We start from the raw sequence: 22,308 nt of genomic DNA on the forward strand, positions 1-22,308 counted from the left end.
AAAACAAGAAATAGCCAGGTGTCAGTTTATAACTGTATTTAGTTCATTCAAAAGTCCTGGTTTAGAAAATCAAGACCTATCAGCATACCCAGTCTTTGAAGAAGCTAAGAGTGGTGGCTGAAAAGGGAGTTTACCCATGGTCCCCATTTTAACCTCCTGAGTTCTGTTCTGGGTGGAATTAATAATCTTACATGGATTAACATAAATTATATACTTGAGACAAATATCTACCAGACATGCATGGATCTGTTCTTCCTGAACTGTATCTAGATCCAGTAGGTCTGACATGCATCTGACCTGTCTATTTAAAAAAAAAAAAAACAAAAACAAAAACAAAAAAAAAAACAAACCACGACGCCTATGTAGTGAAATGTATGAGATATATCAAAACTTCTGTAAACTCATGGATCAGGCACAAAAATGCATGTGGCACCTTAGGTCTAAAACACAATAGAAGTGGGCCTTCCAATTTTTCTGAGCCTTTAAGAACTTCAGCTTTGAGTGTAATTGTGTCTTCCCCAGAAATACAGTTGAAAAAGACATATATTTTTCACAGAAAGAATGACTATTGTTGGTTATTTTACTAGAGAAATCACTTTAAGGGTTTAATGTTCGAAATCTTTCTTCTGTAAGATACACTTTAGCCTAACACAGATTTGTAGTCTGTGATTAGTGGGTCAAGACTAAGTAGTTATAGTGATGCCTTCTGATTTCAGTCTATGAAATATTTCAGTTGATTATATTATGAAACCAGAATAGAAAATTGTTGGGGTTTAGGGTTTTTTAATCACCAGCTTTAGGTTTAAAATTGAAAATTACTTCAAAGGGAAATCAGAAGTTGCCCACTATCCCAACTGGAAATTTTAAAAAATAATTACAACTACTCAGGATGTGACCATATAAACAATCAGACCTAACTGTTCAGAGAAATACTATTTTTATTTTATGTTTTAATGTAAATTCCACAGTTGTTGCCATCTGCATTGTGTTGGCTTGTATCTTTCTGTGCTTTCGGTGTGTGCAAACTAAATTCCTTCCAGCTACATGTATAATTAACCTGAAAGCTTGCTCTGAAATGTAATGCCCTGACCCCACGTGTGAACCACATCAACATGTGGTTAACCATGGGTTGGCTAATACTTGTGCACCATCAGAAGGCTCTGGAAACTTCAAGAATTCATACAACTCCCTGACATGATTCACTTGCTATATAAAGAACCAAATGCATATGAGCCTCAGCTATTTGTCCTCAGCTGCCAATCTTCTAGTAGTAAATTGTGATCAGTCTGTTTGTTGACACTTCCTCCTCTATTTACTTTCGTCAGTTTAGTGTCCTTTCTCTGCTTTACCTGCCCTATCTTTTGTTGCAACTGCCCTCACTGAACCTTGTTTTTCTTTTTTACTCTTTTTTTTTTTTCCATGTCTTTAAAATTCTTCAAATATTCACAGTGTTTTGATTCTTCTATCAAGCAGAAAGTTTATAAAGGGTGCAATAAGGTCCTGGGGAAATGTCTCTGTTCTTAAACATGTGCTGGAAGAAGGCCAGCATTTCATGGGAATAGTGTTAAATGGTGGCAGCCTCAGGACATTGAAAGCATCCCATCTGCTGGCAGGTATGAGAGTAATAAATGCCAGATAACGTTTAAAAAAAATAATGTTTTTCTAAAGGAAAGAAGATACAAATCATTGTAATTTGGGCAGCATTGCATATATTTCTTTCATGAAAAGCTGCAAGAAATCTTTGTTTGGGAGCCCCATAACAGACCTGCAATTATCTGAATTTTTGCTACTGTTTTCTGGGTTGATGACCCAGAAGAACTCTTTGGATTGGATTTTGAATTGGATTTCCTTCAAAGTTGTTCCTGTGTTGCCTCCTGTGTTCACTGTTGCCTCCCAGAAAAGATCCATGTGGGGACAGGCAGGATTCCCTTTTTTCCTGCTCCTCACCACTGCAAGCATCAATACATCCTTTCTGTCACACCCTGCCAGCACTCCTGATCTGGCCCAGCTTAGCTTCCAGCTTTTCTATATTGTCTTTAAGCTGAGCATGGGGAAAGGATGTATGTGGTTCCAACGGAACAATGGCATTGATCTCCAAACAGTGAGAAAGCAATGTACCTCACCAATCTGAATGCAGGAACTGCTGTACCTTTTAAAGATTCTCCCAGGGCTGTGAGCTGTGGGAGAAAACTTCCAAATAGCAACTGCCTACATCAGGATCTGCTCACCTGCTCCCTGCCTCCTCTGCGGTCTTACTCACAGCCCAAGTTAGTTACTTGTGCCATGTCAGGATAATGCAGCCCAGGCTTTCAAAATAAACATAGTGCTTCATCTACCCCCCTCCTTGAATGCAGCAGCTTGCAGGGAGAAGGCATGTCAAGAACAGTCAACTTGTGGTTTCCATGGCTGTCCCACAACCCCACATACATGTGACTTCTCACATTCCCTTAATGACTATAGGAGGAGATTTTATTTCTATTTTGAGAAAGGTGCTAAGATGGTAACAGGTATGCAGACAACTGCATAGAGGTTTCCCTACCTGTTTTCCTATGCACAGCAATGTTGAAAAAGTGTGAAAAATTGCACTACTGCATATGAGCAGTGGTAGTGCATACCATGCCATTCAGACCATAATCCTCATCTGCATGTGCAGGACATTGGAGGTAGTTCCTTGAATCATCATTCAGAGTACACCTGTGAGAATCCCCTGAGGCAAGATATGTGTCCCATGAGACACTGATGTGCCATCATGAGGCAGAGAAGGTTCAATGACTGTCTGAATTATGCCTTGATCTTTTATTGAAGAATGGGCATGCAGAGACTTTGGTCTCTGGCCACCCGATACATCCTGGAAAGGTGTGATTAAACTGAGAATGTGGCAGATGGCCTTGGATGTTTTATCACTCCCTTTGCTCACTGTCAACTTGACCGTCCCAAACTGGTTAGCCACAGGTAGCACCTGGGTGTAGGCACTCCAAAGAGTGATGGCCACATCGAGTGAAATGTCCTCCCATGACACATGAGGATCATGGAGGTGAGACAGTGGTGGTAGTCCCACATCTCAAGATATGTGTGGACAGTGGACATAAAGTTACATCAGCACAAATTCCCAAAAGCTGGGAATTTTACTCTGCAGGCAAATTGAAGTGTAGGAGGATGGGTACTAGCTCATTCTGCTGGTGCAGCTGCAGAATTTAGTCACTCCCCTATCTGTGGTGCCTCACAGTACGCACTGTCCATGCTCAGAAGACGGAGTGGCAAGAACCATGAAAATCAGTTTCTAATGGTGCAAATGTTTTTAAATATGTAGCTTTTTATGGTGATTGAGGCACTGATGTATTAATATCATCTCAGTATGAAAGGATGTTGTGGTGCATCCTAGTGGAGCCTACAGTTTCAGAAAGGAAAAGGTTTCTGGGGTAGAAAATTTTGAAGCTCATGAGTAATGGAGATACGCAGCATTGGATCAGGTAATCCTGAGTAAATTTACCTGACCCTTTTATTGGAGATACGAGGAACTTCAGCATGTATCACTTTAAGCTATTATCTGCTTCTCTTGCACCTAATTAATTGCTAGCCTGTAAAATAGTCACAAACAACATTTACCTTGCCTCCATAACAGACATTTTAAAAACAGGATTGAGACCAACCTGAAACTTCAGTAGTGAAGCTATTGCCTATGAAAGCTGTGCAGTGGTAGCTGATAATTCATGCTGAAATACCAGTGTTTGGCGCCAACTTCCCTCGTTATCACATCTGCTGAAGAACCGAAAATTAATACTAAATTCTGCATTAACATTCTGAATATGACTGAGACCAGCTAATCCTAGTGAAGCTATGTTGATTTTCCAGAAAATCTTAGCAGCAAGCATTGTTAGCATGAGGATTGTTTGTGATTTAATGATGGTAAGAAGAGTTACTTTTAATGAATTAAGTATATTGTCTTAGCTCTTTTTTTCCCTATTGTATGGAATGTCTTTAAGTTATCATCATAGGATGGCTTGGGTTGAAAGAAACCTTAAAGATCGTCTAGTTCCAACCCCCCTGCCATGGGCAGGGATGCCACCCACTAGTTCAGGTTGTCCACAGCCTTGTTCAACCTGGTCTTGAACACAGGACCAACTCACAGATCAACAAGGTTACGTTCTGTAACAGCCAGAACATAACAGCCATTTTTCATAATTTTCACTGTCACAAATTCAATTTTACTACTTTGGGAAAGCAGACCAGATTTAAGAATACATAGAGCTAACAGTCATATGAGGTTGTGAAATTGTGAGAATCTCATATGACGGCACACTTAACAATAGAAATATATCAACAACATGTAAACAACAAAGTTTACATCTATAAGAACCACAGCAAATATGTACATAAGGATTTTAACTTCCACTAGATGAATGAAAAGCACCTTTGTCCCACTTGCTGAGATAAAGGGTTTCTGGGAGTTGCTTACAGTATGAGAATTTTCAGAAATTAAGACTCAACTATGTAAAAAGTCGTCTGCTTTACATAGTCATACTAGAAAAACAACTTCTGATTCTTGGGGTAACTTTCTATTTCTATAGTAGATGCCATCTATTACTAATACAATCTTTTATCTTTTTTTTTTTTAATCTAAGCTTTGAGAGCTGTCATGTTTTGTGATTGTTTGTTTGTTTGTTTGTTTGTTTTCCATCTGCTGAATGCATTATCTCTTAGCATAAGCATCTCCCCATATACATTCTAAGGTTTTGAGATTTACATTATAAATGATGAATGGGACTAGGTAATACTACTTGTACTGCTTGGGACTGTTCTTACAAAATAACAGTGATTCTCTCCCTAGTAATTCAATTTGCATAAGATATCACATGGATGGTAATTAGCAGAGGGTTTCTAGTTCTTGACCTCTTGCTGAACAAGCTCACTGGAGAATAATTTCCCCTGAGGGTGGGAATAACTAGATAGAAAAATAGATTAACCTGGTATTGTTAAGGCAGCATGATGCTGGATCAATGGTTAGCCTGAGATGTACTGTAGAAATGCCTAGAGCAGGAAAAAATCCAGCAATTAATAGCAACTACTGGCATCAATGCCAACAATTCAGCAGCAATATAAAGTAAGAGAGGGAGGCTGCAATTGCAGAGGAGGTCTTTTTTGTCACTTTTAAAGAGTGCTATTTACAAAACTACTAATAATTTAAAATATTCTGTTACTCTCCATCTTCATCCAGTCCTTCCTTCAGTTTAGGATGCACATTCAAAATGTTTGCTGTGTGGAATTAGTCACTGTATTTAATTGCTATCTATCGACCATCTGATTAACATTGAAAGCACAAAGTTTAGATGAGGGAACAGTGCAATAATCTACTAACTGTATCCATGTGACAGAATTAATTCCTCTTATGAAATCCCCTCAAATATTTTTCTACTGAGGAGCTTTTTCTTGATTTGTATTTTTAAAGAGATGATGTGCGAAGTGATGCCCACGATAAACGAGGACACCCCGATGAGTCAACGGGGGTCCCAAAGCAGCGGCTCGGACTCGGATTCTCACTTTGAGCAGCTGATGGTGAACATGCTGGATGAAAGGGACCGTCTCCTTGACACTCTTCGGGAGACACAGGAAAGCTTGTCACTTGCACAGCAACGCCTACAGGATGTCATCTATGACAGAGACTCCCTCCAGCGACAGCTTAACTCAGCACTGCCTCAGGTATGTAGCTTATTTTTTTAATTTTTTTTTAGGTTCACCATTTTTCTAGTTAATCATTGACTTTAACCCTAATCCATATGTATTCCTTGAGGGCCAAATTCTGCTCCCATTGAGGTCGGCTGCAGAACTCCTATGGATTTAGTAGTATCTGGCTTGCCCTCTTTGGGACCTATCTTCTCTTCAATGTTGTGAGCAGGAGTAATGTTGTTGACTCCAAGGAGAGCAAGGTGGAAGCCTATAGCTACTGGTTCTTTTGGCTGTTGCTCTAGCACTTAAAAGAGATTAGGGATCTTTTAAATTAAAGATCTAATTGTGGGAATGAAGTAAGAAGAATAAGGAAATTTCCTACAGACTCTATTCCAGATAAGAGTTTTTAACTAGTATTACAACAAATAAAATTAGTTTATGTAGGTCAAATAAAGTACTACACACAAAAGGAAAACCAGCTGGCATTTTCATATTTTTGTTCAATTTTAAAATAATTATATAAGTATCATTATATAAAATTCCTTTTGTCTCTTTTAGGAACTGAAAATACATTACTTCAGTTAAATAATAATATGACGCTATACTTCAGGCCGTTATTTCAGTATAAAATTATTTTGCATTAGTATTAAAAGCAGAGAAATATAAGAGTTCAGCCGGCATATCTGCCCTGAGGTTGCAAATACACCATGTGTCAAAAAGCAGTTTTTCTCCATGTTATTTTCTTTGCATTTCCCAACTGTCTCTTGCTAGAGGTTTTGATTGTAACCCTGAGAGCCTGGGCATAGACGTATACCAGTTAGACAGTGACTAGAGAGACAGAGAGAGAGGAAGCTGTATGATTGTAAGAAGAAAGTGGAAAGGATAAATTGAATCAGTAAGTACGTTCTTGAAGACAGAAAAGGAAAAAGGCACCCACTGGAGCTGGAAAGGGAAACAGTTGCTTAAGGACTGACCAGAGAAAGATATTGAAATACCATGGGATAGGACTGAAAAGAAGAAACCGTAATCATTTGAAAGTATTGGTTTGCACCTCAAACACTATCTTCAGGCAATAAGAATGGCTGCACGTGGCTTGGGTCAAAGAAAAAGGAGCAGCAATGAACCTGATATACAGTAAAATCAATGGTTTTTGCTTGTTTGTTTTTCTCAAATTTGTAGGCAATTGACCCTTTCTATTTCTATATCTATTCTTCATAAAATAATGTAAAAGAATAAGCAAAAACCAGAATATATTATTTATTCTAAGATTTCTTGCAAGAAATATGAAGAAGAGAGGTTATGCATTTGTGAACCTCCCTATTCAGTGTGCTGCTTAGTACAGAGGCACTCACTATTGAGCCCATAATGAGGTGTTCCTATTGAGCGCTAGCAGGTGTCTAAGCCTTCATGTTTATGTGCCTCACAAAAGCAAAACTCTTGCTAAAATCTAGGAGATTAGGTAAGGAAAATAATGTTCAGCAGCAATGTGATACAGTACGTAAAACAAACAGAAATTTTAAGGAACTAGAACGTGATGTGATTTTAAATTTTAATACTTCTAGTAAATGTTGGTGGTGTATGGCTTTGAACTGTAGGGCTCTGCAGTCCGTACAAGTAATGTATTTGTCAGACACACACTTAGCATTTACGCCATGCACACTTCAGGTAGTATTCATCCACACATATATAAGTAGAGATGCAAGGTTACCATAGAAGAAACTGTATGACATACTGCTTACACTTCAAAAAAGAACCAGATTTTTTTTCCCCATCAATTAGATAGTCTAGATCTTCATGTAAGTAATTCAGTTCTGTAAAAATCTGTTTTTATAAGTACAGAACACTGGCTTAGTAACATAGCATTCTCATAATATATTCTTCCAAGAAAATAACTTGCATGACTGCCATGCTGTTTAGCTTCCTTTCTGGACCTGGGAAATCCTACATAGTACTTTTATCATTTTCTTTTTTGTTTAAGGTGTTATGAATAGCAAGTTTGCTGTGTTAGCTGGTTGACTGAGATCTATGACAAAATGCTACCAGGGACCTTTATTATTGAGAGGAAGAATTCTGTGTTCACTCCATTTAGAAGAATGCACAAGTACTCTATATGATAGAATCATAGAATCATTAAGGTTGGAACAGACCTTCAAGATCATCTGGTCCAACCATACCCCTACCATTAGTGATGACTATTATTTAGTTATAAAGTAACATCTAATGAGTCTTGCTTTATCTGAATATATTTCTTTTATCTCTTGATTTCTTGAGAAGTTTTCAAAACAATTATTTCTTAGCATTTACGTAGTGCTTTGCATCTAGAAAGTACATATTGACACAGTTATGTTCCAACACTTTTTTGTTAGGGCACTGATTTTTTTTGTTATCTTAAGAAACATTTGAAAATATAGAATGAATCATGGAATCATAGGAAGGTTTGACTTGGAAGGGACCCTAAAGATCATCTAGTTCCAACACCCTTGCCATGGGCAAGGACACCTTCCACTAGACCATGGTGCATAAAGCTCCATCTAACCTGGCCTTAAACACTTCCAGGGATAAAGAATTCACAGCTTCTTTGGGTAATCTGTCCCAGTGCCTCACCACCCCCATAATGAAGAATTTCTTTCTTATATATAATCTAAATCTACCTTTTTACTTTAAAGCCATCACCCTTTGTATTTCTACACGCCCTTGTAAAAAGGCCCTCCCCAGGTTTCTTGTAGACCCCCTTTAGCTAGGAAGGCAGCTATAAAGTCTCCCTGGAGCCTTCTCTTCCCCAGGCTGAATAACCCCAAGTCTCTCAGCCTTTCTTCATAGGAGAGGTGCTCCAGCTCTCTGATAATTGTTGTGGCCCTTCTCTGCACTCAATCCAGGAAGTCCATGTCCTTCTTGTGTTGGAGGCCCCAGAGCTGAATGCAGTACTGGAAGTGGCATCTCACAAGAGTGGAGTAGAGGGGGAAGATTATCTCACTTGACCTGCTGGCCACACTTCTTTTGATAGAACCCAAGATACGGGTGTCGCTTGCAACTGCAAGCATATATTGCTGGGCGATGTTGAGCTTCTCATCAGCCAGCATCTCCAAGTCGTTCTCTCCGGGGCTGCTCTCAATCTATTCCTTGCCCAGCCTGTATTTGTGTTTAGGTTTGCCCTGATCTAGTTGCAGGACCTTGCAATTGGGCCCACTTCTGAAGCCTTAGTGAAGCCATGTTGGCTGTCGCCAATCACTTCTTTGTTTTCCATGTGCTTTCGTTTCCAGGAGGATTTGCTCATGATCTTTCTGGGCACAGAGGTGAAACTGACTGGCCTGTTGTTCTGCTAGTTTTCCTTTTTCCTGTTTTAAAAATGGGGGTTATGTTTTCCTCTTCCAGTCAGTGGGAACTTCTAGCCTGATCCCTGGTTACTTGGACAATGTCTCTGTATTCCTCCCAGGTATATTGAATATGGAGGTTGGGATAGTAGTTAATGTTGATACAGCTACAGTTGGAGCCAAATACTATAACCAAAATGCAAACTATGTGTTTAGATGGCTCTAAGTTTCTATAGTATTCTGTACTGCAACAGGGGAATGTATAGTTATCTATTTATTTCAATTTTGAGTTACAAATATTTAGTTTTCCTGTTATATTGCTATAATTGAAATATTGTTTAGTTCTATTAGATTAGCAGTCATAACCTTATGAACATCTATGTTTAACAGAACAGATGTGTTTAAGGAAGGAGGAAAAAATGAGCAGGCAATTACAGACCAATTGTACTAAATGTAATTACAGAGAAGACTTTAAAATTTATTTTGGAGGAAAAAGTAATAATAAGTCAAAAAGTTAATGTAAAATTGTGACAAGGATTTGCCAAAATTATCTTTATACAGAGTAACTGCATATCACTTTTTGCTACCTCAAGTGTTAGACTAGGGAACTATGACATCCCTAAACTAGCTATCTTCTGAAGTGGCCACTACTTCTTCTGAAGTAGTCACTTGAATGACTACATATAAGTTAGTTAGGTAAACAATAAATGACAGATAGGAAAAAATGTCACTTATAGTAGACATTGACAGGATGAAAGGAAGTTGGTAGATTCAATTCATTAAGAATATGTTTGGGGATCAATTTTTGTTATTAATTTGAACACAGGAAATAGGAGCAAGACAGTAGAAATTTTAGATGACAAAATTATGTCAAATATTCAACTAAGAGAATGAACATGATATTACAGTACAACAAGAGTAATAAGGTAGGATGAAATAGCACAGTACAAAGATGAGGACCCTATCTCTAGCAGTTAATAAAGATAAAATATGTTCTGGCCTTTTATTTAGAGAGGGAAAATACATATTATAGAATGATTGTAGGCAACTATTGAGAGGTGAGTGTGAATGAAGCAAATATAATTTGGTGATGCATTACATAAAAGATTTGTATTAGAAATAGGCAAGTGTTATTGAACCAAGGGGTGGTTTGAACCTTATTGTCTGTGTTTTGGCTCAGTAGTGATTGAGAGCCAATTGCATGTTGGAAGAGATTCAGAAAAAGACTGCTAGAGCAAAGAGGTGATAACTTCTGCATGAAAAGACTAATTGAAATTTTCTTGCTTCTGGGGAAACTATGTTCAGAATGAATATGAGTGATTTTGTGAATTTTCTTGGAAAGGCACTAAAATGGAGAGGCTAGGTAAAGATGAGTGTAAAGTTTTAATCTAAAAATAATGTTGACGGATGAACAAATTAGTATAAGGTGCCATGAATAAAGATACATCACTCATCAGAGAAAGGTCTTGAGTTATCAAGAAATGACATTTAGAATCCATCTTTCTCAGAAAAATACAGAGTCAAAGCAAACTGGTTTTGAGATGAAGCTGGTGTGAAAGACATTATAGAGCATAGTACGTTTGGTTAACTTTGAACTTGACCCAGAATACCCCTTCCTGGTTTTTATTTCAAACTTCACTGTGGAGAGATTCCACTTTGTGCAATCAGTCCACTTTGTGGAATCAGTCACAATGGTAAAATGAAACATGAGTCTGAAACTGAACTACTAAAACTATTAGAATTACGTGGTTGTACAGTTAAGTTGAGAAGTGTTCTGTGCATATTCAAAATCTAGTTCACAAGTGGTCTTTGTTTATTCCTTGCAAGGCTGCATGTTGACAGTGGAAACCTCCAAGGAAAGTGCACATGGGTCTGCACTGCATGTTCCGTTACATCAGGAATTTATTGTATTTAGGTCATGACTCTAGAGTCCAGTAAAAATATATATATATACACAAAGTTATTTTTCTGTAGCATAAAAACTGCTATGCCAAAGTAAAGTTTCTGTTCTTAGAAACTGTGACTTCTGTTCTGAGAGGTGGAAAGATGAAAATGTTTTGTAACTTGCAACTTTCTCGAGCAAATTTCACCACAATCTCATCTAAGCTAAATTGTCTGGAAAATACCAGCAGTATTATTTGGCCTATAAACAAACATTAAAAAATTACAATTGATGTCCTTAATTTATAACAAATCATAAGGATCCTAAGAGTTGTGGTAATTATAAATGTTGTGTTCTGATAAAAAATGCTGAATTAGGCTTATTTCATGATTGCTTTATTATTTCTTTAACTCTTTCAAAAATAAGTTATAAGGTATGGAAGATGCTAAGGTAATGTTTATATGAAGATGTTCATAGGTCATTAATCTAGTCAAATATGTATATTTTGTTCACTAATAATGCAATTGGTCAGTGATTTATTTAGAAATTAACCAAATATTCACAGAATCACAGAGTGGTTGAAGTGGGAAGGTGACCATTTCTGACTGCTCCAGCAGGGTCAGCTAGAGCAGAACCATGTCCAGGCAGCTTTTGGTTATCTCCAAGGATAGAGACTCCACAACTTCTCTAGGCAACTTGTGCCAGTGTTTGGTTATTCTCCCAGGAAAGAATGGTTCCTGATGTTCAAGTGAAACATCCTGTGTTTCAGTTTGTACCTATTACCTCTTTAATATTTTATTAATAGAAAAAAGGGATAACACTGTGGCACAGGCCTATGGCTGTGTGAGATGAAGAAATAGAACAGTTTTTAGAGCACTTTAAAGACTTTATAGTGCTGAAATGGGTCCCAATAATTGTTAGTCAGGAAAATTTCTATGTTAATTGTCAAAGTCATTCTCTTTCTCCTGCCCAACACTGGAAATTCAGCTAGACATCACTGGACTCTTTTTTAAGGGATCATTTTAAATGTGTAACAACTTTTTGTTCTTATGAGTAACTTTCAATTTGAATCTGAACTAATAGCAGAATTATATTATGATTATTATATTATATTATGATTTTGGAAAAAAAGTAATTTTAAAATAAGCTTTTAAATGCAATGGTTTGATTTTATTTCAAACATTTGTATAATTTAAATGAAAATGCTAAATTATTTTAAAGTTCTTTGAATAAAAATAAAATATTGAAATTTTAACTTTTATTTTTTATTAAGTGAATGTAATTTTGTGAAAGATTTGTGCATATTTCATAAAATAATCAGTTTTTATTTTAAACGTTGCTAACGAATTCACACTTCAGAGTCCAAGCTTAGAGAAATGCTACTACAAGTCTGAATAATAATCTGTGAGCAAACTTTGTAAGTGAAGCATTTTTCCAGTTGAAAGCGGTAGATCATGACCTACATTCATTGACCAGGGCTTTGTTATTTATGGTATCACATTGATTTTCTTCAGTTTTTGTATTAAAAAAAAAAAACAAAACAAAAAAAAAACCACATTTTTTTAAAAGAAAATTCATAGATCACATAAATGTCATACATTACTGAAGTTATAATGACATTTTCAAATGGGTTATATACAATGGAGCATAATTTTTGTTGATTTAAGGAATACATAGTTTTAATTGTATGATTTATTTCTAGGATGTTACCTGTGTTTTTATGTCCTTTACTGGGCAGTTGCTTTTGTACAGAAAGTCTAAGTTCTGATTTCACTGAGAATTTATTTTAGCAGAATTGTCTTTGCATGGTTGTAACTTGTTTCATGTTCTGGTGATCAGACTCTGTATCTAATCCTAAACTTTTATAGTACAATTCACCCCAACTAATAAAGCTGTCTAAAAGTTAAGCTCTTAGTCTTAATCGTACAGAATTTCTCTATAAGAAAATGAGGAAGAATAGGCCCATCAGAAAGGGCAGTTCATTTTGTAAATTCATTAATGACTAGCTTGAGTGTTTAACTCTTAGATAGCTAAACTTACATGAAGTGAATTCTGTGCACATCTATGGAAAAAGTGAATTTCAAATGGACATCTTGTAACTACAATAGTCTAAACACGCTAATCATTGCTAAAGATGATAGAGCATAAATTCTATGGAGGGACTACTGGAACTCAGGGTGTCCAAACCCGCTGCAAAGCAGAGCTTGCTATCCAGGCCTATAAAGAGTGTGCTACTGACAAATATTAATCAATTTCTGAGGCAACATCCTCTTCTGAGAAATTGTACAGCACTAACAACAAACTATATTAATGATAAAGAACCACCAAAGGCATACTTTTTTATTTCATAAAATACATAATAAAAACATACAACTTTGTCAAAGACCTAATATTAAATATTACAGGAGAATGACTGACTTGCCTGTCTCTCTATTAGCCTCTTTAAATTTTATTTAAAGTATCTTTACCAAGAATCTCTATAACACATGGGGAAACATACAGTACTAAAGGATTCGAGTTGGACTTTTTTTTTGTCTTCATAAGAAATATGTAAAGGAAAAGGTTCTAGTTTCTTACTCTACTTTTTTTTTTTTTTAATTTATTATTTATTCCCAACAACTTTCTGTGTATTGTGATTACAATGAATCTCTGTAGTGGATATCTAAATACCTGGTTCTAATTAAGCATAATTTTCTCAAGATGTTGCTAGAAGTGACTGAAATATTTTTTTTTCTTTTTTCTTCAATGAATGCTATTATTAGCATTATTTGAAAATATGTTCTTTCTGGTTATAACCAGTAGAATTCTTTGATCACTGATAGTACCCCTCAAATTTCAGCTAAACACTAACTGTTAGTTACAATAATTCAATAATAAAATCCTCAGTAGAAATATACTGATAGTCATTAAGGTTTTATTTCATCTAATAAGACACCACTTATTTGGAAATGCTTACTGGAGGCAAGATAGAAGGGAAAATTCTAAAAGGGAAATGTAATGACCTTGTTGTATTGAACCAGTTTATGTAATTTGATCAATATTAAGCTTTAATAGGATTCTGTTTAGAGAAGTTTGTTGATAGCCTTGCAGTTTCTTCCAATACTGACAAATAGTTAATATTTTACTGCCAGAGAAAGGAAACGTATAGGAAGGCAACAGTCAGTAGGGCCTTATTCCAAGCCCCTCCTTCACTTTTCTGTGTGTGTATGTGTTTTTTAATGTTTAATATATGTACATGTATAGTGACATAGTTACAAAATAGCACACCAGAAAAAGTACACTAATTCTTAAATAACTGAAAATTGTTCATTTAAGTCTGTATAGTTGTTAAGTAATTTCAGGTGTTGCTGTTTGAGTAGAAATAGTTGATTGACCCACAGTATTGTTCTTAAAATAGCTTATGTTCTTGTGATGAAGATGGAATTATGCGTTTTCTCCCACTGGTTATGCTGAAAAACATACAGTAGACTAACAATGCTATCCTGTATATTTGAATGAATAATCAGAATTTTTTTTAAGTGCTAAAAACCTTGTCATGTAAGAAAAGCTTTTATGAGATTTCCATTAACTTTCTTTATATTGCAAGATTACTTTTTCTCACATTTCTACAGAATAATTTGAAAAGAATCCCATGTATCTGAGGTAGAAGTTCTGAGCTTTCTGTGTCAGAAGTTCAGTGAGGCACCATTAAACATAAATATTAAATTAATTCTAGTAGAGTAAATGTTGAGGTAAATACCTTTTGTTACAGGATTTAAGTCTACAAAGGAGAGATGAAGCCTCTGGAATTCAAACGAAATGGTCTGAATTTTGGCGTAGACGTGTGGTGCCTGGAGTTGGACTCGATGATCCTTATGGGTCCCTTCCAACTCGGGATATTCTATGATTCTATGATTCTATGATTCATTATTGTTACAGTGGTTTAAGTGAGACACAGTGCTGAACTGTTAGTTGTGGCCAACCTTAGGAACATTTAATAAAGATTCAACTCTTACCTTCCTGAGTTACTTAAAGAACATGTATCCATGGCTGTTTCTTTCCTACATAAAAGTGAATAAAACTTGTTTGCATGGTAGTGAATACCAATTTTATTAGGTTGATGATACCTATTATTATCTGTCAAAACAGAGTCTGGCTCTAGCATGAGTAGGTCAACACTTTAGTTGGCTCCCATTTTAGATCGTCTTTTATTGAAACTGCCAGCATATTCCCAATAGAGCACCATCATACGTAAAAGCATACATATGAGTAATTACTTGAATTCTTTTCAAGTATGAGTTTATTTTCTTGCACTCATGAAGTTCTGTATATTCAGTAGCAAAACAAAACAAAACAAACAAACAAAAAAACAACACTGTGGGCTTTATAATAAATACCTGATGACTGAAGAGGACTGATGTGACAGTCCAGCAGAAGGAAAAGCTGTTGATAAAAGAAAAAAGACAGAAACACAAATCATTAGAGGAGGAGGAGCATGTGGTGAATGCCTGAAGCTTGCAACAAGACTATGTACTCCCATTTCAATCTAAATCAGCTTCATAAACATGGCTGTACCAATTATTTTATCTTGAACCAAGTACATCAACTGCTACATTAACTATTGATGCTTCATTATCTTACTGCTTATAAAGACACGACTGAATGTGAGATAAAAATAAAATGACTCTGGTCAACAAAATAGAGCAGAGATGGTTATCCAAGTTATAAATATATCCGAGTTATAAATGGCTGTTGCCATGAAAAATCATAGACTGTAGTTTTATGAACAGCTATAGTCACATCAAGGAAAAACAGGAAAAAATAAGTCAATTTAATAAAGCTTAGCTCTGATAGGATGCTCTTTGCTCATGTCCTTGAAAGTAGATAATGTAGAACATCATCCAAGAAGAACAGAAATGCAGGACAAAAATTTAGCTTCTTGAAAATACATATTCCTTCATTAATAATTTCTCCATTAAAAGCAAAGAAAATGCATAATATTTAATAATCAGGTTTTGGAAGCATCTCATTCAGTCTGTCTTACCATACCATACCATACCATACCATACCATACCATACCATACCATACCATACCATACCATACCATACCATACCATACCATACCATACCATACCATACCATACCATACCATACCATACCATACCATAATAACATATACTTGCTTAAAAACATGAGAGGATGTTAGAGACTTGATTTTTTCCAAAGTACACATAATTTAGCTCTCACTGAAGTCTGTGGAGCTTTCCTGGCGTCTCTGAAGAAAATAAATTATGTTGTCGAATGTGCATGTTTCATGTGGTCCCCAGGTGTCTGAATTTCTACGGATAGAAGTTATGTGCCATATACTGCAGTAATCTTGTTATACTTAATATAACATTTCTACAGTCTATTTAAAATCTGTTCCAAATCATCATTTGTTGAGTATATCTTATCCTTTAGGTATTCTTTTCCTAGTTGGAATCAGATTATGTTGGTTTCCTTTTGAATTTTTGGTGTTTTTCTGCATATTTTAGCAGTCATGAGTTGTAAAAAAATAGCAATACTCTGACAGGCAATTTGTTAAGACAGTTAATCATCTATCAAAAACAGGTAGATAATATTAAATAATACTTGGAGACCTCCCATAAGATCCCCTGTTGGAGGCTGGTTTATTTGAAATTATAAAGTAACCAGAATTACAGATTTTTATTTTTTTTTCCCATATAGGCTATTTTTTTGTGAGGTTCTACACAGAAGGGACCATTGAAAAGGAATTTAAGCAATGCTCATTACATAGTACTTTCAGCTAGGAACTAAGCTGAAAGTTAGTGAAAACCTATGAGACTAAAAAAAAAGTGAAAAAAGTGAAAATAATGAGAAGCCATGAAACAACTGGGCTTTACAACTGCTAATGACTGATGATAAAGGGAAGAGGTAATGATGAATAGGTAATAAAGAAATACATAAACTATATTTCTATATCAAAGTGGTAGAACTCAATGAAAAGGGTAGAGTGAAAGACAATCTACACAGGATATAAAGCCCTAGGCCAGAGTTCATTGAAGTTAGTATGAAAGTTTCCCACTTACTAGTTCTACTAGTAATGATCTAGTATTTCTATATGCTAGATAGAACTAGTTCTTAAAGAGCAAGTAGTTAATGAGCAAGCAGAGCAAAGGGGCAGAGAGGCTACAAATCTCATAATTTTTGCACTACCTGTTTGGCACTGAAATTACATCGATTAACAAATAATTGCATTGCATATTTAAACAAGTAAAATACACAATAAACAACCCAGTGGTTTTATAAACAGAAATTCAGCCCCTCTCTTGGAACAACCTTTGTGCCTGTGATTCTTATGGAACATGATCTTCTGCCTGAATAGCCCACACACTTCATTTTCATGGGTTTATTCAGAAGGCAGGGCATGTGTATGAGAATGCAGTGCTGCTTGAAATGCTTCTGGGGTTCTTTGGACAGTGTTTTAACAAATACACTATAGAGTTGGGGAAGGAATATGATGGTATATTATGCCTAGAAGACATTTTGGTTGGGAAAAAACATTTGTGATCATTAGTTTTTAGCTTTCCTATTTGAGCAAATATGATTATTTGGACTGTAGCCACATCAAAAGTCTTCCTTGCCATTCATATTGTCAAAGCAAAGCTCATGAGAGTACTTGACTCTGAAGTGCAAAATTCTGATTTTTTTATTTTTTGCTGTTACAATGACAAATATTGTATAAACATTGAACACTCCAAGACAAATTTTACATTCAGAAAATACATTTTCTGATCTCCCACCCAAAAAAAAGTAATTATTTTTTCTTTGGTTTTAATGAGTAAAAATGCCATGTGGAATAATATGTTTTGGAGATGGAATTTGGAGATTATATTTTTATAGATGGAGTTTGGAGATTATATTCTTACACTAAGTTTGTCATTCCTTTGTTTGTACTTCCTTTGCTTATTGATATGAAATCCTGAATTAAAAATTGAAAGAATGAGCACCCAAGAAAATGCTGAATAAATTTGCATTGTTTTCTTTTCTAAAAGGTGAAAAATGAATACTACCTCATGTAATTGGTGAATAAGCACATTGGTATACATCTTTGGTCAAAAAAAGTCTAGAGGACACTACTTCTTTTCAGACTTTTCAAAGACTGGATACTACATAGATTTCGTTGTGCCTATTCAATTCATTTGTCACTAGCAGTAAAATCTTGATATGAGAAGCATTCCAGCAACAACAGGATACTTTAAGATAGAGTATTTCTTGTTGTTCACTAATTTGTAGACATTCATATCAAATCCAGATATCTTACTATTATTTGAGTTGTGGTTTGTGTCTGACATAAGCTAACACAAACTTTGTTAGCCAACAAATATTAAAAATTCTGACTCTGTATACAATTGAAATATACAATGGAACAATTGACCTGTTCCATTTCTCCTTTCTCCTGTTTTCTTGAATATTTAACTAGGTTCTGTGGGTCAATTTCCTTTCCATCTACCTCTACTTAGGGTCTCAGTTATAATTCGAATTTAACTGGTTAAGAAAGAAATGTGTGTTTATTTTGTGTAGCCCAGGTGATCAATCTTCAGTGTCAGCTCTTACTACCTCTGCCCACAGCTGTGTCATGCCATTACTATCATACAGTGAATAGTTTAATAATATCTCATGTATATTTTATAGATTTGATACAGAGACTCAACATTTGGATGGTACGGAGGGATTTGAGGTGGTATTGTTTTCTGAAATAAGTAAATTGTTCAAAAAATGTTTTCCAGAAGAAAATTTTTTTCACAAAATTGAATATGTCTATGCATTTATAAATTCTCTAAGTCTTCAAGAGATAGTACTGTGCATGGGCAGATGTTGGTTTTATTTCCATACAAATAGAAACTTCTGCATACTTTATAAGGATCAGTGAAGATTATTTGTGAACATACATTTAAGTCTGAAAGTTGATAATCTGACTTCCGTAACAAATGGTTACATAAGAACTCAAATAACCTGAATCAGACTTGCTAACATGCGTACATTTGCCACTAAAAATAGGATGATATGTTTCTAACATCAGTTTCCTCTGGTTAGAATTCTTTATAACCTAGACATGCTTGAATCAGAAAAATGTACAAACAGTTAATTTCTGTTTGAATACATCCTTGATAATTTTGTGCTTTATGTTCATGTTACAGACCTATGATAGGTAAGAATGCAAAAAGATCAGTAACAATTTAAGGTAACAAAAAATCAATGTTTTGATCTATGATAGAAGATACAGAAAAAGATGTTTTTGTTGCTGATCATTATTTGTGTTGTCAGATATTACAGTAAGAAAAGTGAGAAGAATCATTTTTGTTCTGGACAGAATAAAATAAAATAGACATTCTTTCTTAGAAGAACAGTAGCAGATAGACATGAAGCATCTGAAATGATGTTTATTCTAATTAAGGACAGTTTTGAGTCCTTCAGCATGATCTTTGTTTTCTAGAGTAATTTTCTTACCTAATTTGCTTGGTGATAATGACAATGACAATAATCCTCTTAAGCCACAAAACAATGTTTCTTTTAGTCATAGTTTAAGAAAGAAACATAGATGTTTTTAGATGTGTTTTGAAGATGCCAACTAGATAAGAAAAAAATAATTGTATTTTTCAATCTTTATTTAAACAAATTGAGAAGTTCTTTATGTGAAGTCATATGGCACTGAACTGAATGTAAAGCAGAAGTTTACTAGGTTGATACATTAAGAGACGGTTTACCTTTACAGTACTTTGTTTTGTTTTTCCAGAGGTGGGAGAATGACCTCAGGCATAACATATAGGCAAGTGTTGTCAAGCTTATAACCCCACAGTGTTTGTTTCTATGGCGTACATACACCAGCTGCTCCCAAAGAAACGTAGCATTGCACTAATGATTTAACGTGAGCATAAACTGCAGCAAGATAACACATACTTCTTTTTTTCCTTTTGTGCTGCAGCTGCAAAGCTTTCAAGCTTGTAAACATTTCTCTGATCCAGAGTAAGCATTTATTACTTTCTCAGCTGAGCAAAAATCCTGTGCTATTTCTAGAATGTAAGAACCAGGGAGATCGAAGTTGTGTTTCACCGTGTCCTTTCTCCAGCAACGATCAGCAGCAAAGGCCTCATGAGAAGGCCTCGGAGATCTGCAGCGCCCTTTCCCAGACTTCAGTTGCAGCTGAGGGCAGGTTTTCAACTTCAATTTCAGCTTGTATTCTGCTCCTAAAATAGAAGTAATGTGTTTGCGTTCCAAAAATGCACCAGTCACTTCTTAGCTCATGTAAAATTAAAAATAAATAAATAAATAAATAAATAAATCATAGCATCATGTTCTATTTAAAAAAAAATACCACTTGCCCATTTATGGGCATTTTGCCCATTTATGTACCCTGTTCTTGTTTTAAATAAGATGTATATTACAGCATAACACCAATTATATTGTTGACTAAAACTATGAAGTTTTCAGTCACTGCATTTTCTTTTGCTACAGCACAGAAATTATGCTTTGGGGATGAAAAAATCTCAAATTTATATCCTTTGGTTTAAATTTAATAGAACTGCATTTTGCTATTCTTTTTTAACTTCCTACTATTACTTGTGCTGATATTGATTGAATTCTTAATAATGTTAACTTTTTAACTCATATTTTTCTACGCAGTAACTGGTGTCTCACTTCACAAAAGCCTAAATGATATATAAAAGCAGCCTTGATAGCTCTTTTTCAACAAGAATAAATATATTTTGGTATTTGTAATCATACCAGTCTTGTACATGAATGTGCTTATGCACATGCAAGCAATTACATAAATCAAAGAATGTATACATAATATTAATTAACTACAAGCTACGGATCCAGGTGAACACAAACATTTGAGAACCGATGTGACCAAGTCCAGTAGCAAGTTAAATTTAGTGGTCTCATCAGCTGAAGTGTTTTCTCCAAGTAAGAAGGAAAAATACTCAGGTATAGATGCAACTGAATACAAGATAAGAGTTGAGTTCTTTTAATGACTTAACTTTTGAAAAGTGCAAAAGTATATTATACAGTGTCCTTGCAAAATTGTTCTGTTGTCATTTCTGCTTAGAACATAACCTACCTACCTCCACTTTTCCCATGAGTCAGTAGTGACTCATGTTTATTGTACATTGTCCTCCAAAAGTGAGTTATTTTATGAGTATATAGTGTGCTATGTATGACAGGCCGTGACACAAGTCGAAGTCACAGGAGAAATTGTTAGAATATTCACACAGAGAGTTGTACACTAACAGAATTTTAAAAGGCTTGTGACATATCTTGTTTGAAAGGGAATAGTCTCAACATGCCACAGATTAGTAATATATTTGTTTTTCTGACAGGGTACTCTGTAATGCAGTAGGATAAGTTATGTAATTTTATCATGGCGTATCCTTAGTATCCTTTGATATTCTTCTAATTTATAGTAGTGCAAATCAGTATTGGTATTTATTTACACTATTTTTGGAGACTAAGGTTCCTTTCCCCTACATCTACGCTGGCCTTTTTTTTTCCCAGAAATGTTCTACACCTTGTTTTTGATACCAGTTCTTCTGCTTATTTTCATGGAGAAAATGTCGATGGCTGCAGAAGCCCAGTCCCAGATAAGGTGCCATTGCTAGTGGCTGGCATTGCTGCCATTGCCACTACATTCTTGTAGTAATAATACACATTCAATTAACTGAGAATTTCTGAAAATTTCAATAATGCAATTGCTCCTGCACACAATTTTCTACTGAATTTCATTCAAAAAATAATTTTCAAAATGAATCTAATCACATAATCATTCACTATAATGTTTATTATCTAAAATATTATTTTGAAAATCAATATAGTTTGGATTTTCCATGAAAGAGAAACAATTTCCAATATTTTCAGTCTGCATGTCCACAGTTTTAGAATATTTTAGAACCATTTAATATAAATTCATCTATGAAAAACTAGCTTATAGGAAAACAAAAAGCAAAAAAAAAAAAAAGGAAGAAATTACTCACTAAAAATTCGTTTTTTGACAGCCAAAGTTATTTTTCAGAGAATGTCATGTCTGTGGTATTGTTTATGTTAAGAAAAAAATCTAACACTGAAGAAGTCGACTATTTTTTTTTTTTTTTAACAGGTGTTCAAAAATCTTTGAACACTCAATTAAATGGTTATATTTTCATTCAGAAGTAATCATCTGTTTTGATTTGCCTATGTGAAAAGAAAAATAATACTTTCATCTGTAATTAAACATTGCAGCTGAAAAGAAAGGTTTTGGTTCTGTTTTGTTATCAAAGAAATCACACACAAAGAAAACCCAACAAACCAATCTTATAGAAGGTATAAATAGTTTATTAGAAGTGACATTTAAACATTTAGCATGTCACTGCTAAACTTCAATTTTAAAGCAGTGAAATCAGTATGAGTATGTTCTATTACTTACCATTATATATT

The 22,308-nt window shown here is 35.0% G+C and overlaps 1 protein-coding gene across 10 annotated transcripts in view; it reads left to right on the forward strand.

The window, feature by feature from the left end:
• Positions 1 to 22,308, forward strand: part of PPFIA2 (PTPRF interacting protein alpha 2) — a 325,957-nt gene that overhangs the window by 5,198 nt on the left and 298,451 nt on the right. For all 10 annotated transcript variants that reach the window (XM_032186559.1, XM_032186593.1, XM_032186585.1 and 7 more), the window contains exon 2: positions 5,447 to 5,697. In XM_032186559.1, coding sequence (XP_032042450.1) covers positions 5,449 to 5,697 — 249 coding nt within the window. In that variant the 5' untranslated portion in view covers positions 5,447 to 5,448. The remainder of the gene's footprint in view (positions 1 to 5,446; positions 5,698 to 22,308) is intronic.

This window comes from Aythya fuligula, chromosome 1 (assembly GCF_009819795.1).
Source record: "Aythya fuligula isolate bAytFul2 chromosome 1, bAytFul2.pri, whole genome shotgun sequence".
Lineage (NCBI taxonomy): Eukaryota > Metazoa > Chordata > Aves > Anseriformes > Anatidae > Aythya > Aythya fuligula.